The 11,962-nt window shown below is 37.2% G+C and overlaps 1 protein-coding gene and 1 pseudogene across 1 annotated transcript; one reads left to right on the forward strand and one right to left on the reverse strand.

Annotated features, from left to right (window-relative positions):
• Positions 1–2,533: 2,533 nt before the first annotated feature.
• Positions 2,534–6,925, reverse strand: mns1 (meiosis-specific nuclear structural 1). The gene is made up of 10 exons (XM_052561028.1): positions 6,762–6,925; positions 6,424–6,648; positions 6,047–6,174; positions 5,854–5,956; positions 5,539–5,768; positions 5,170–5,386; positions 4,982–5,089; positions 3,907–4,164; positions 3,647–3,772; positions 2,534–3,518 (listed from the first exon to the last, which is right to left on the reverse strand). Exons 1-10 carry the CDS (start codon positions 6,762–6,764, stop codon positions 3,405–3,407), a joined length of 1,512 nt encoding a protein of 503 aa, XP_052416988.1. The 5' UTR covers positions 6,765–6,925; the 3' UTR covers positions 2,534–3,404.
• A 1,617-nt stretch (positions 6,926–8,542) lies between these two features.
• On the forward strand, positions 8,543–10,829 carry LOC127961778 (intelectin-like; annotated as a pseudogene).
• The last annotated feature ends 1,133 nt before the right edge of the window (positions 10,830–11,962 follow it).

Raw genomic sequence — 11,962 nt, forward strand, 5'->3', positions numbered from 1 at the left:
CATTTAAACACACCCAATCTTTCATTTGGTTCATACTGTTGACTTTCGTTTATTGATTTACTCTTTCCAAGGTTGGTCTGGGATCAGTGAGCTTTATTTCCACACCTCTGCGGAAAGACCAGTGATGAAGTGATGTGGATAACGGTCTAATAAGACACGGCAGCAGGCCTAGATTAACTGCCGATGACTGATTCGGAATGTGCTTGTCACTGGTTCCTGTTATCTCCAACCAAAAGGCCCCTGCAGTCCACACTACAGTTCCAGTCCGGGGGTGAGTTGTTCCAAAGGGAGAAACATGGAAAATAATACAAGCACGTCAATGAGCATGGCTCAGATTAATAAATAATGATGTGGTAGTTATGAGCAATGTCTGTTTACAAGCTCACACCAGCATTAATTAGCTCAAATGCAATATAATTAGGTACTGCTGTACGTCCATTTCCAAACAACATGACTAATCTTTTATTCAGACGTTCTCACGCTACTTCTGTGCTTTATTGGTCCATTGTCTGTGCCTCCCACTGCTTGGTCATTGATCTGAAAGACCTCCATACCCCTCCTCAGGGGGACACACAGACAGTCTTTTGTAAGGCAGCCCATAAGTACACATCTCATTAGGCTTTATGAAGTGAGAGATTCACCATCTATTGAAACGCAGCCAGTTTATACCAGTTCCAACAGCATGTCCAGATTTTGTGCACCATTTAGTGGAGATGTAGAATATCTTTAGCTTTGCAAACCAATATCCTACATTATATCATTCAAATACTGAAAAACAAGATGTGTGCAAATCGAAATGCGTTGTACTTTATGACTCGAAGAAAATCTCATTCATATAACCGCAACTCATTTAGAGGTAAGGCACAGGAAATGCTTGAGCTTTTTGGTGGTAACAGCTATCTGGGGGTCAAAAAGCAGCAGGGAATGAGCAATGTGCCATCTAAAGATGCATGTGTCTTAATAGGGTTAGCATGTAACCTTATATTTACTTTTGAGATTTATGTTCATTTCCTTTTGGCCACATATTATAATGGTGTTTGCGCAGAACCGGTGACGTACAGCATGATTGAGCCAAGTCAAATCATGCTCAGACTAATCCAATGCAGAACTGGAGCCTGGTCTATTAGCATAAGCTTCACTGTAGACACACAGCTTGCAATCAGAGACTTCGTTCTGAGACAATTCAATCTGCAATCCGTCTCAGCAACAGGAAGTTCCCTTCAATCGAGGTTGTGAGGAAAAGGCAATGATAGAAAAAGCTATGATACATATTGTGAGTTCACTGGTCTGTCAAACAACCTGAAGTTCCTTCAAGGTATTAGTACTTCCTGCCCTCCTAGGTGAGCAAGACAAGTTATGATGTGATGCAGAACAATGTCAGGAAAGATTAAGTCTGGTCATGATCACTGAGCTTCAGTTGAAAGATGACAATCGTAAGAAATATCTCACCAGCCTAGTAAAAAAAAATCCATTACAGTAGGTGGACCAAATAAGATTTGCTCCAGTGCCGGGAAAAAGACCTAGGTAACTCTCATTAGTGGTTTAATCGAGCTGCGAGGCACTTGAGTCAAGTTTTGGCACGGTCTGCAAACTTTATGAGACTGTAGATTCTTATGTTGACCTTTTATATCTGTTATTTAAATGCAAATGTTCATCGATATACAGAGAGAGAGAGGAAGAAATGAATGTGTATAGCTCAGAAGCTCTGAGAGCTAATTTGTTTGACCAGGGGTAAACATGTGCGTCAGCATGCTGCTTGTGCATCTGGCTCGCTCGGCAATCTATGACCTCTTCATCACCCAGTAAAGACGATGGATTGCAAAACAGGCTGTGACAGGACAGAGGGGTATATGATTCCATCATAATCTTTTTAAAGCTCTGGAGGAAATCAATGGGACTTCCTGTTTCATAAAGTGAAGAAATGACATATAATGTTCTAATAGATTTTTTATTTAAAAAGTAATGCTCTTTTCATAAGTGGTTTCCACAATATTAAACAGCACAACTGTTTTTAACATTGATTATAATAAATGTTTCTTGATCATCAAATTGCCATTTTAGAATGATTTTGGAAGGAGCATGTGATACCATGGATTGTTGTAGTCAGTTATTTTAAGTTACTTTAAATTTTAATATTATTATTAAAACAAAATTTCTGATAAAAAATAAATGCAGCTTTGGTGAGCATAAGAGACTAGTAGTGTTCATAAATATTACAAGAGCCAATCCATCCAAAGGAAAGTAAATGATCTTGAATGATCCTTGTCTTTATGCTCGTTCAAAACTTCATCCAACATTGTAACAATATTGACAATATGCTTTTGACTTTCAACAATCATTCTGAAGTAAATTACTGAGTTTTTACAGCGTAATAGGTTGGTATTGACATTTCAACGCTGAAGCTGTATGACACAGGAAATTAGTTGCAAGACACATAAAAAGGTTTACTGACCTTTCCGTTTTTAACATTAGACAGTACCTCTCAACTACTTTGAGGAAATTTCTAGAACATCATTAAGAAAATGGAATGCACTTTGCAGAGAGTAGCAGATATTTTATTATCAGTATTGTGAGAAGAGTATGTGGCGATCTAATAAAACTGAATTTGCCAGGTTTAGAATTGAAAATGAACTTCTATTGCTAATGGATGGTGATGTTGCATTGAAGTTTGGGGGATCAGTTTATTGAAATTTTCTATTAAATTCATTATATGTTTACTTTGAAATGTATTGCATCTTAGCATGTTTCTTACAATTCTTAGAGGGAATTTCAGAATAGCAGTTACAAGAGAGGCTTTACATTTTCATAGTGCAGGTATATATAACAGTCAACACTTGAATGGAAGAATAGTACGGCCATGACAGCAGCCAGACCAATCTAATGGACTAACTAACCCAACAGAATGACCGACAGCTGTAGAGACACTGACAGACTTGACTGTACATGAGCAGTCACATTTGATTAAATTCTTGCTCGGATGATATACTGCCTTCCAACCATCAACCATATCCAGTTCTTTCTTAGGAAGCAACGAAACCACTCAGAGGAAAGGAAATGCTTGAATGAGGAACGCTAACCAAGTCTAGTCTACAAATTGTGAACATTTGGTGAAATTGTTCAGAATTACTCCCTTGAGTTCATTCTACAAAAAAGTGAAATTTAACTATCAGTTCAGGAAAGAAGGAAAAACAATTATGAAAACTAAATGGTTACATAACATGACAAAGTTAGTTTGAATATACTGTATACATTTATTTAAGATAAAGGTAAATTTGTGTCATGTATGAAATTTGTTCAACAGTTTGTGGAAGTGGCAGATGCACCTAACAGTTCATAATGCAATGCTAAGTATACCAGACGGGATTTAAAAACAGCGCCACATGGTGGTCATGCCAGGAATTACCCTACAGCGAATCATCTCCCCAACCCTCATCAGAGAAAATATCAGCCTGTCGTTGTTTGAAATTGTTTCTGAAATCCTCATCAAAGTGCTCCAGGTCATCTTCTTTGAAAATACCCTAGAATACAAGGAAAATAAGAAAACATACAAATGCTCCATTACAAAAAAAAATACATTCTCTAAGTAATGGGTCTAATCCCGTGAGAAATGTGTGTGTGTCTGTGCACTATGGTGTGGTGTTCTCACCTTTGGAAGGTATCCCAACAGTTTCGTTGCATGCTGTTTTAGGAGCCTCTGTCTCTCCTCTTCAATGATCTTTCGCCGCTGAGCCTCTCTCTCCTTCTCCATAGCTCGCTCCTCTTCCTCCCTCTCCTGTTGAATATTTAGATTCATTCATTCCATGTCGTCTGTACTATCAGTGGTTATTGGTATAGTCTGAATCAGAAGCAACTAATGGAACTAATTTCTGCACATTTGCATGCTTGATTTGTGGCTTTGAGTCTTACTTGTTCAGCCAGATACTGCTGTCTCCTTTCTTCCAGTAGCTTCTCCACAGCTCGTTTGTGTTCCAACTGTTTCATACGGCGCTTCTGGGCATTCATCTGCTCAATGCGGTCATCCTCTGCAAACTTGGCCATCATCATCTGTCTAAAGGTCTTCTCTTCCTCTTTCTCAGCTTGTATGCGCAACTGCTTGAAGGCCATCATCTCCTGACATGTCTGCTGCAGCTCTAGCCGCTGCCGGATCCTCTTTTCCATCTCTTCCTGTAAGTGAGTGACATGATGGTAAAGAAATAATAAATGTACACAGTCCTGAAATATGCTTAATATTCTTGGTTAATTGAAATATGACTGGGATTTTTCTAGATAGGCATCATAAGGTTAGTGTTCCCAGGGTCACGATTTTCCACACAATTGGGCTATTTTAAAAATGTCACAAGAACATTTTTTGTATTGTGTGTTTTTGGGCCACTTATATAATGTACCACAGCCACCAAAAGGCTTACTAGAGGTTACATTTAGACACAAGTTTCACACACATCAGGAACTTGAAAGCAGTTAAATTAAGTTTGCCATTATAGATTAATAATGCATTTATTCTTGTGTGTAGACAAAACAAGAGTAAATGTGGAGAGTAGAAGAGTGAAACAAAAAGAGTATTTAGACTATTAATAATAGTCTTGACTGAGATTAGAAGATTTTTAAAAGAACTGGGGAAGTGAAAGAATGTGTAGCTATACAGATTAAATAACAAATGTGCACATATCGCATAAAAGGTCTAGCTAAAATTATCCACAAAAACAAACAAACTAATAAATAATAAAATAAAATAAAATAAAAAAAGCGTAAATGTTTATTTCAAGGCCCTTTATCTGTCAACAGTGATTGGATACAGGAAAAAAACTGCGTTTTCATTACTTTTGGGTGGGTTTTTTTGAGTCAGTTTTGGAATAGAATTTCTTTGTTTCTTTTTAGATCTGGCAACCCTGCATAAGATTAACCTGTGTCTTCTTTGTAAAAATGCACAGTGTGTATCCAGTAAAGTGAGATGTAGTAAGAGACACTGTAGGAGAGTTCTCACAATTTCCTGTTGTCTTGCAGCCTCGGCCTGCTCTTCCAAGTGAAGTTCCTCACGGACGCGCTCCATCTTCTCACGCTCTCTTTTCTCCATCTCGATCTGCTCAGAGAGCTTAACAAGAAGTAATGAAAGAATGCATTAATACCTGAATCTTGAGTACATAATGGCACAGAGGGTGAGCTGTCATGTACCATTTTGTGCAGGGTTTCTTTGGCCTGTTCTTGCTCTCTAACTTTGGCCATCCTGTCCTCCTCCTTCCTCTGCTGGTAGTGGGCAAACTCAATGATGCGCCTGTTCTCCGCCTCCACCTTTGCTCGCTCTAAATGTCTCCACTCTGCTTGCTGCTTTTTAAAATCTTCAATGTATCTCTTAGTGGCCACCACTTTCTCAAGTCGTAACTGAAGCTCCCTGTAAATTAAGCTTGTCAGTTTCAAACCATCCTACGACCATTTAACCAGCTAATCTAAAAGAGGTTATGTTGTCAGCTTTCTCCAGAATTTCTAAAAATGAAGTAGAAAACATAATACTCAGGAAAACGTGAAAACAAAGAACACACTTACCTCTGGTCTTCCTCATAGATCTTCCGCACTATTTCGTCCACCATGAGTTTCTCTTTAAGAAACTCTTCATAGGCTTCCTGTCTCTTGCGCTCCTTCTCCTCAAGCTGCCGCTCAAGTTCTTGTTGGTACCGCACTACCTCCTCATACTTCTTCTGCTCCTGCTTCTCTTTCTCAATCTCTGCAAGCTCATGCTCGTCCTTCATCTTACGGGCAACAGCTGCCTCTTGTCGCTGGTAAGATGTAAATTCACAATAAGCAAAACCACAAAATAAGAGACTCAAATGTCAGACACATATTTGCAGATCACACTGTTACCACTGTCTCATATCGCATGGCTTCCTTTTCTGCCATCTGTGCTGCCCGTTCTCTGTTCGTGTAGGCAGACTTGAGCTTTAACTCCAGCTCTCGAAGCTCAACGCTGCCAATAAAAAAACAGAGCTTAATAAATGTTAAACCTATAAAAACATTATGCAGTGCTATAGTGCAATCAAGCTCTCCGGTCTCTTACCTGTTCTCTTTAATGTACTGCCTCATCTTCTCATCTCGGAGTTTCTCATTATTAATTCTGGCAAGCTCCTTGGCCATCCTCTCTTCCTGTTCAAGCTGCCTCTCTCTGAACTGTCTGTCCGCTTCTGCCTAAAACATACATTTTGCATCTATTTTATTTATATTTTAACATAAAAATGGTAAGGTTACATATACAGTATATGTTTTGATTTAGAACAGACTGTATTCAGTGTATGTTCTGAAATGCATGGATGTTCTTAAAGGTATGTTCATATTTTTGTATGGCAGAAAAAAAAATAAACAGTAGGGTAGAGCTAATGGGGATCCTAACAAATAAACAAAATACGAATAATGTAAAACGATCAGAATAAAATCAACCTTGAGAAGTGATTCCTCCATTTGTTTGCCGTACTCTTCATCTTGCATTTTGCGCAGGAAGCGCTTTTTCTCGATTCTGTCTTCGCACTGGATGTTGGCTTGCAGTTGCTTGTCTTTGGCGATGTGTTTGCTTTGATTCTCACGCATTTCCTCCTGTTTGCGGTGCTCCAGCAGCATCTTCTGATGGTGGCTGTGAGAGATGTTGCGCTGCTGGCTCGTGAAAGACTGCAAAAAGACGGTTTCCCGTAAGTACAATACAACATCGCATCGTAGCATCTGCAACGATTAACGTTACCTAGTTCGTTGACTTTAGTTACTCATATCTGCATTATTCTTACCATTCTTCAGGTGTACTGGAGGTTGTGGATCAGGTCCGTCGACTTTGTGATATAAATGCTTTTGTTTCTAACTAAACAAAGTGGGAAACGCCAGCCACACTCAGTTGTTTGTGAGCCGTTGTCCTAGAAACGCCGGGCTTTCCACCTGTTAATAAAGACGAATATTATTGGCCAGCGCAACTCTTGCAGTACTAATAAAGTGCAACATGTTCCGGAAGCAAATATTCCCATTTATTTTCTCTAAAATAGATATACAACGTAGTGGTAGTAACAATGAAGCATGTGAAAACTTACAATTTATTAACCATTGTCCATTGCTTCGCAAAATGAGTCATTGTTTAGAAGCACTCTAAACGCGAAACTCTAGTGACGCCTGGTGGTCAGAATTATAGATATGAATGATGCAAATGGAAAGAAGAAGAAGAAGAAAAACATGCAATGTTTTCTTGAATCTCTATTAAATGCAATTAAATCTTTTGGACAATATAAAATACAAAGTAGAAAATTTATAAAACTGAACGTAACTTTTTCAGAAACTATCAAAAATATGTCATTACAAAAGAAGAAAAACACAATGAAAATTAAAAATTTAACAGGCTCTTCAAATATGCTTCATTCTTTGTTAATGTTTTTCAAAGATTCGTTTTCGCTAATCGTGGATCTGAATTCATTGCCACAGATTGCCACAAACTTCTCGTGGGGGCGGGCTTAACAGTGATCTACTCTGATTGGATAGTGAGCTTTTGATGGACAGGTGCTCTCTGACAGTTATTCCCATGTATCTTTTAGTAAGCAACTAAAGTAGCAACAGAGGTGATAAACTGAGAGGCTGTGTTTGTGTTGCAGTTACACATTTAGCAAATGTAAAAACAGGACAGATCTATTGCAGATGATCTCAGACATACTGATGCATATTAATTTGAATACATAACAGTCTCGTCAGAATTTTGCACATATGTTGTTTGTTAAGTTTGATATTATTAGGGACCCCAGCAAGAAGCAGCATTGCAGTGAATGTGAGAAAAAAAGTATTAAAAAGCCATAGGGCGAAGTCTAGCAATATTTCTGATAAATGATAAGGAAGTTTTACATTGCACATGTGGGTCAAAAGACAAATTAAAGTCAAATATAACTCTTAATTTTTTATATATCTGTTCAAAAGTCCAAAACAGAAACATCCGTGTATAAATTAGCAAACCGCAGCTTTACGGAGCCAATGAACATAACCGAAGTCTTATCAATATTACGTTTGGTTCATCTAAGTTTTTATCTTAGAAATACAGTGTGAGAGAAAAGAAACATCCACATTTTGACCTGTGAATATACTGTAGTGAGAATAAATTTAGTGAATAGAGTGAATATAAATCCGACTACTCATTTCACCCTCTGATTTCTGTTTTATGGACAAAATATAATCTTTTGTGTTCCACACAAGAGATGAAGTCACATAGGGTTCTAATAATATAGTCATTAAATAAGTCATATAGGTCAGTTAATGATTACAGTACAATTTATTGTTCTGAAGCCTCAAAAGGTTGTCCATTGACAGGAATGGGTCTGATGGTTATCGGATTCCTAAGAAAATGGAAATGTTTTTGTTGTTGATTACAATAAGCATACTGTAAACAGCTGCAAGATTTAGTTACTTATAAATCAGCCCTTGATAAGAAAAGGATTTAAATACAGTATTTCCTTAAGCCACTTTAAAAATTAAGGACACACAAAACCATTTAGCCCTGCTGTATAGAAATGGTAAGTTATTATGCAAGGTTTGCAAGTTTTCAGTGTGTGTTTAAATCATGAAAAATTTTCTTCTTTTGTTTGCAGAATGTCTATCTTATGAAAATATTTCTCAGTCTCTCACTGAGTTTATGGTTGTGTGATGCTAAATCAAGTAAGTTTCATTTTAAGATTTAACTAAAACAATTTATCTTAAGAACCTTAAGATATTGATTTCACAATATATTACATTATGACCTACTTAAACAAACAAAAAAAAATTTAGTTTGTTTTAAATGTTTTTTTCTACAGTGGGAGCTATGTATGTAATACAAGAAGCAGAAGCACCATGTATTAACATCAGTGATACCAACAGCAACCATGAGCTTGAAAAACTTCTGGACAGAGTTAAATATGTTGCTCGAAGCTGCAAAGAAATCCGTGACAAGTATCATGTTTATGATGGTACAATCTTTTCTATTTATTTTTGCTATCTTAAGCACCAAACTGCATTTATTTGACCCAGGAATACCTCTGTTCATTCAGACGGCCTGTACTATCTGATCTCATCAAGAGGGGTCCTTTACCAGACGTTCTGTGATATGACCACTGCCGGCGGCGGCTGGACGCTGGTGGCCAGTGTTCATGAAAACAACATGCATGGAAAGTGCACTGTTGGTGATCGCTGGTCTAGTCAACAGGGCAGTGACCCAAACCGTCCTGATGGTGATGGGACATGAGCAAACAGAGTCACATTTGGAGCTGCCGAAGCGGCCACAAGTGATGATTATAAGGTATTTTTTATTGCATTAATGGTTTTACAGCCATGGTTCAAGGGACGCAACCTAAAGGACACTATGACATTGGACTGACAATGAAAAGATGTTGGTCTACGACATCTTAAATGACAGTCTGTTTCCTTTCCGTCACAGAATCCTGGATATTTTGACATTGTGGCACAGGATGTTTCTGTGTGGCATGTTCCTAATAATGTTCAGCTGGAACACTGGACCACTGCCTCCATCCTGAGATACCACACTGAAAATCTTTTCTTAACCCTACATGGAGGAAACCTTTTCAATTTATTCAAGGTTAGATAAACTTTGCACCATTTTCACAGAAATATAGGTGAATACTAATTTTGAAATGAAATTAAATAAAACAATGAATATTTATCTTCATTTTCCCAGAAATTTCCTGTAAGGTTTGGAATCGGGACATGCAACATTGATAATGGACCTGCTATTCCAATAGTGTATGATACTGGAAATACAGTAACAACCAAAAATCTGTATGGTCCTTATCCAAGAGGTAGCAATACTTTGAGCCGATATTTTTTTCAAATTAGCTACATCGATTAACAGACATAAAATCTGTGTATTATTCAGTTCCTTGTGTATTGCTTACAAGGCATCATCATTGTTGAGATCACTTTAATGAATGAAAGCCATGTTGTATGTGGACCTACCATGACAGATCATCATCAGTGGTATATTCTGTGGATTTTTTCCCCAGAAATATTTGAGCCTGGATTCATCACATTCAGGGTCTTCAATACTGAAAAGGCAGCTATGGCTCTTTGTTCAGGTGTTAAACCAACCGGTTGTCACACCGAACATGTGAGTTAAAAATAATCTTTCCTTTTTTAAACTGAAATTGTGGCATGCTGTTAATCATCACAGGCAATAATGCTTCGAAGAGCAGGGGTGCAAAACAAACGTAACCCACCGGCCTGATCATTCCATACAGCCCAAATTCCAAGTCACAGAAATGTAATGGCAAAAATTATATATATTATATAACATTATATTATATTATAAAATACAAATCTTTTGTTTTTTTTTATTGAGGGAGGGGGGAGGGCACAGTGTGTGTGTGTGTGTGTGTGTGTATTTATATATGTAAAGTGTTAAATTCAGTTTTAACTGCTCTGTTTGTGCAGACTGCCTAATGTAATATATTCTGTCAAACGTGGCCCCAACCCCAAATGAGTCCCCCACCCCTGATGAAGAGGAAGTTCACAATTATACTCCTACTGCACCAATATTATTTGAAGAAATACATAGGTATATTGTGTTGCTAGTAATGTACTCTTATTGTTGCAGTTCTGTATTGGTGGAGGTGGACACTTTCCTGAGGGCGTCCCTAGACAGTGTGGGGACTTTACGAGCTTCGACTGGGATGGATATGGTACTAATACAGGATGGAGTGCTTCCAAAGAGATAACTGAAGCAGCTGTACTTCTCTTTTATCGCTGACACTCTGATCATTCTAAAGAGATATACCGCATTTATTACCAGCTGAACATTATAAACACAATGAAGAATTTATTTACAACATAAATTATTTATAATGGCTATAATTCATTTTTTTTTTGTTTTGGGGGGGGGGGGGGGGGGGTTGGTTCAGATAAACATGCGCCAATGTTTTTAACTTCTGAAAATTAATTCTAAGGTCATACGTGTTCTGTGTCTGTCTGGTATCTTTCCCGGCTGGTTTTTTAGTTTTCTTTGAGGGTATTAATTTTTAGACTTATTAAAAATAATCAGGTCTCCTGCTGAAGCCTGCATCTGTGTCTGTGTTTTGTGCCTGATATCATTTGTTTGGTGCAGTCAACATTAATATGAAGGGAATAAACCTCTAATCTGTGTCAGGAAGAGAAAGCTTCTTTGGTTGCTGACAGGGTAATTTTTTTTCTTCTATATTTATGTGCTCCACTTAGGTGTTTTTTTTTTTTGTTGTTGTTGTTCTTTTCATAAATTGGAAACACTCCTTTTCATTTTTACTGTTTTAAACACTTTATTAATTATTGCAAAGTCATCAAAACTAACTCATGGCATCCAAACTAATTATTTTGTGAAAAAAGTCAAAAATAAATCAAAACAGTCGTTTATGACATAGATGTGAGACTTATTCGCAAAATCACCACTAGGTGGCGCAAAGAGTTGGTGCTTTGCTCAGAAAGGCTGAAATTGTGACATTTCCACTTTTAAATGAAGATAAAATAATTAAGTAAATTAAACAAGTCTTTTAATGTTCATTTGAAGTTACTGACTGCTCCTTTATCACTGCTGTCTGAGACACAATGAAATAATTCTGCTACTGCTGATCTGACAGTCACAGCATTCAGTCAGTGTATTCTGTTGATGATTATCTTTTTTTTAGACATTTCAATGTATTTTTATTGTGCTACATTTCAATGTATTTTTATTGCGCTTGTACATCTATCATATTTCTATGTATTGTTCCTGTTAAACAGAAAAGCCTATTAGGCTATTTTATGTAAGTATGTTTTAATAAATTATTTATATCTTGTTGTATAGTGTCAATTTTCCAAAATTGAGATTTATACACCATCTGAAAACCATCTTAGCATACAAGGGAAAAAAAATAGTTTTGACCTATAAATTGTATTTTTGGATATTGATATAAATATACCCCAGCAACTTAAGACTGGTTTTGTGGGCCATGGTCACACACAT

Source organism: Carassius gibelio, chromosome B7, assembly GCF_023724105.1.
Source record: "Carassius gibelio isolate Cgi1373 ecotype wild population from Czech Republic chromosome B7, carGib1.2-hapl.c, whole genome shotgun sequence".
NCBI lineage: Eukaryota > Metazoa > Chordata > Actinopteri > Cypriniformes > Cyprinidae > Carassius > Carassius gibelio.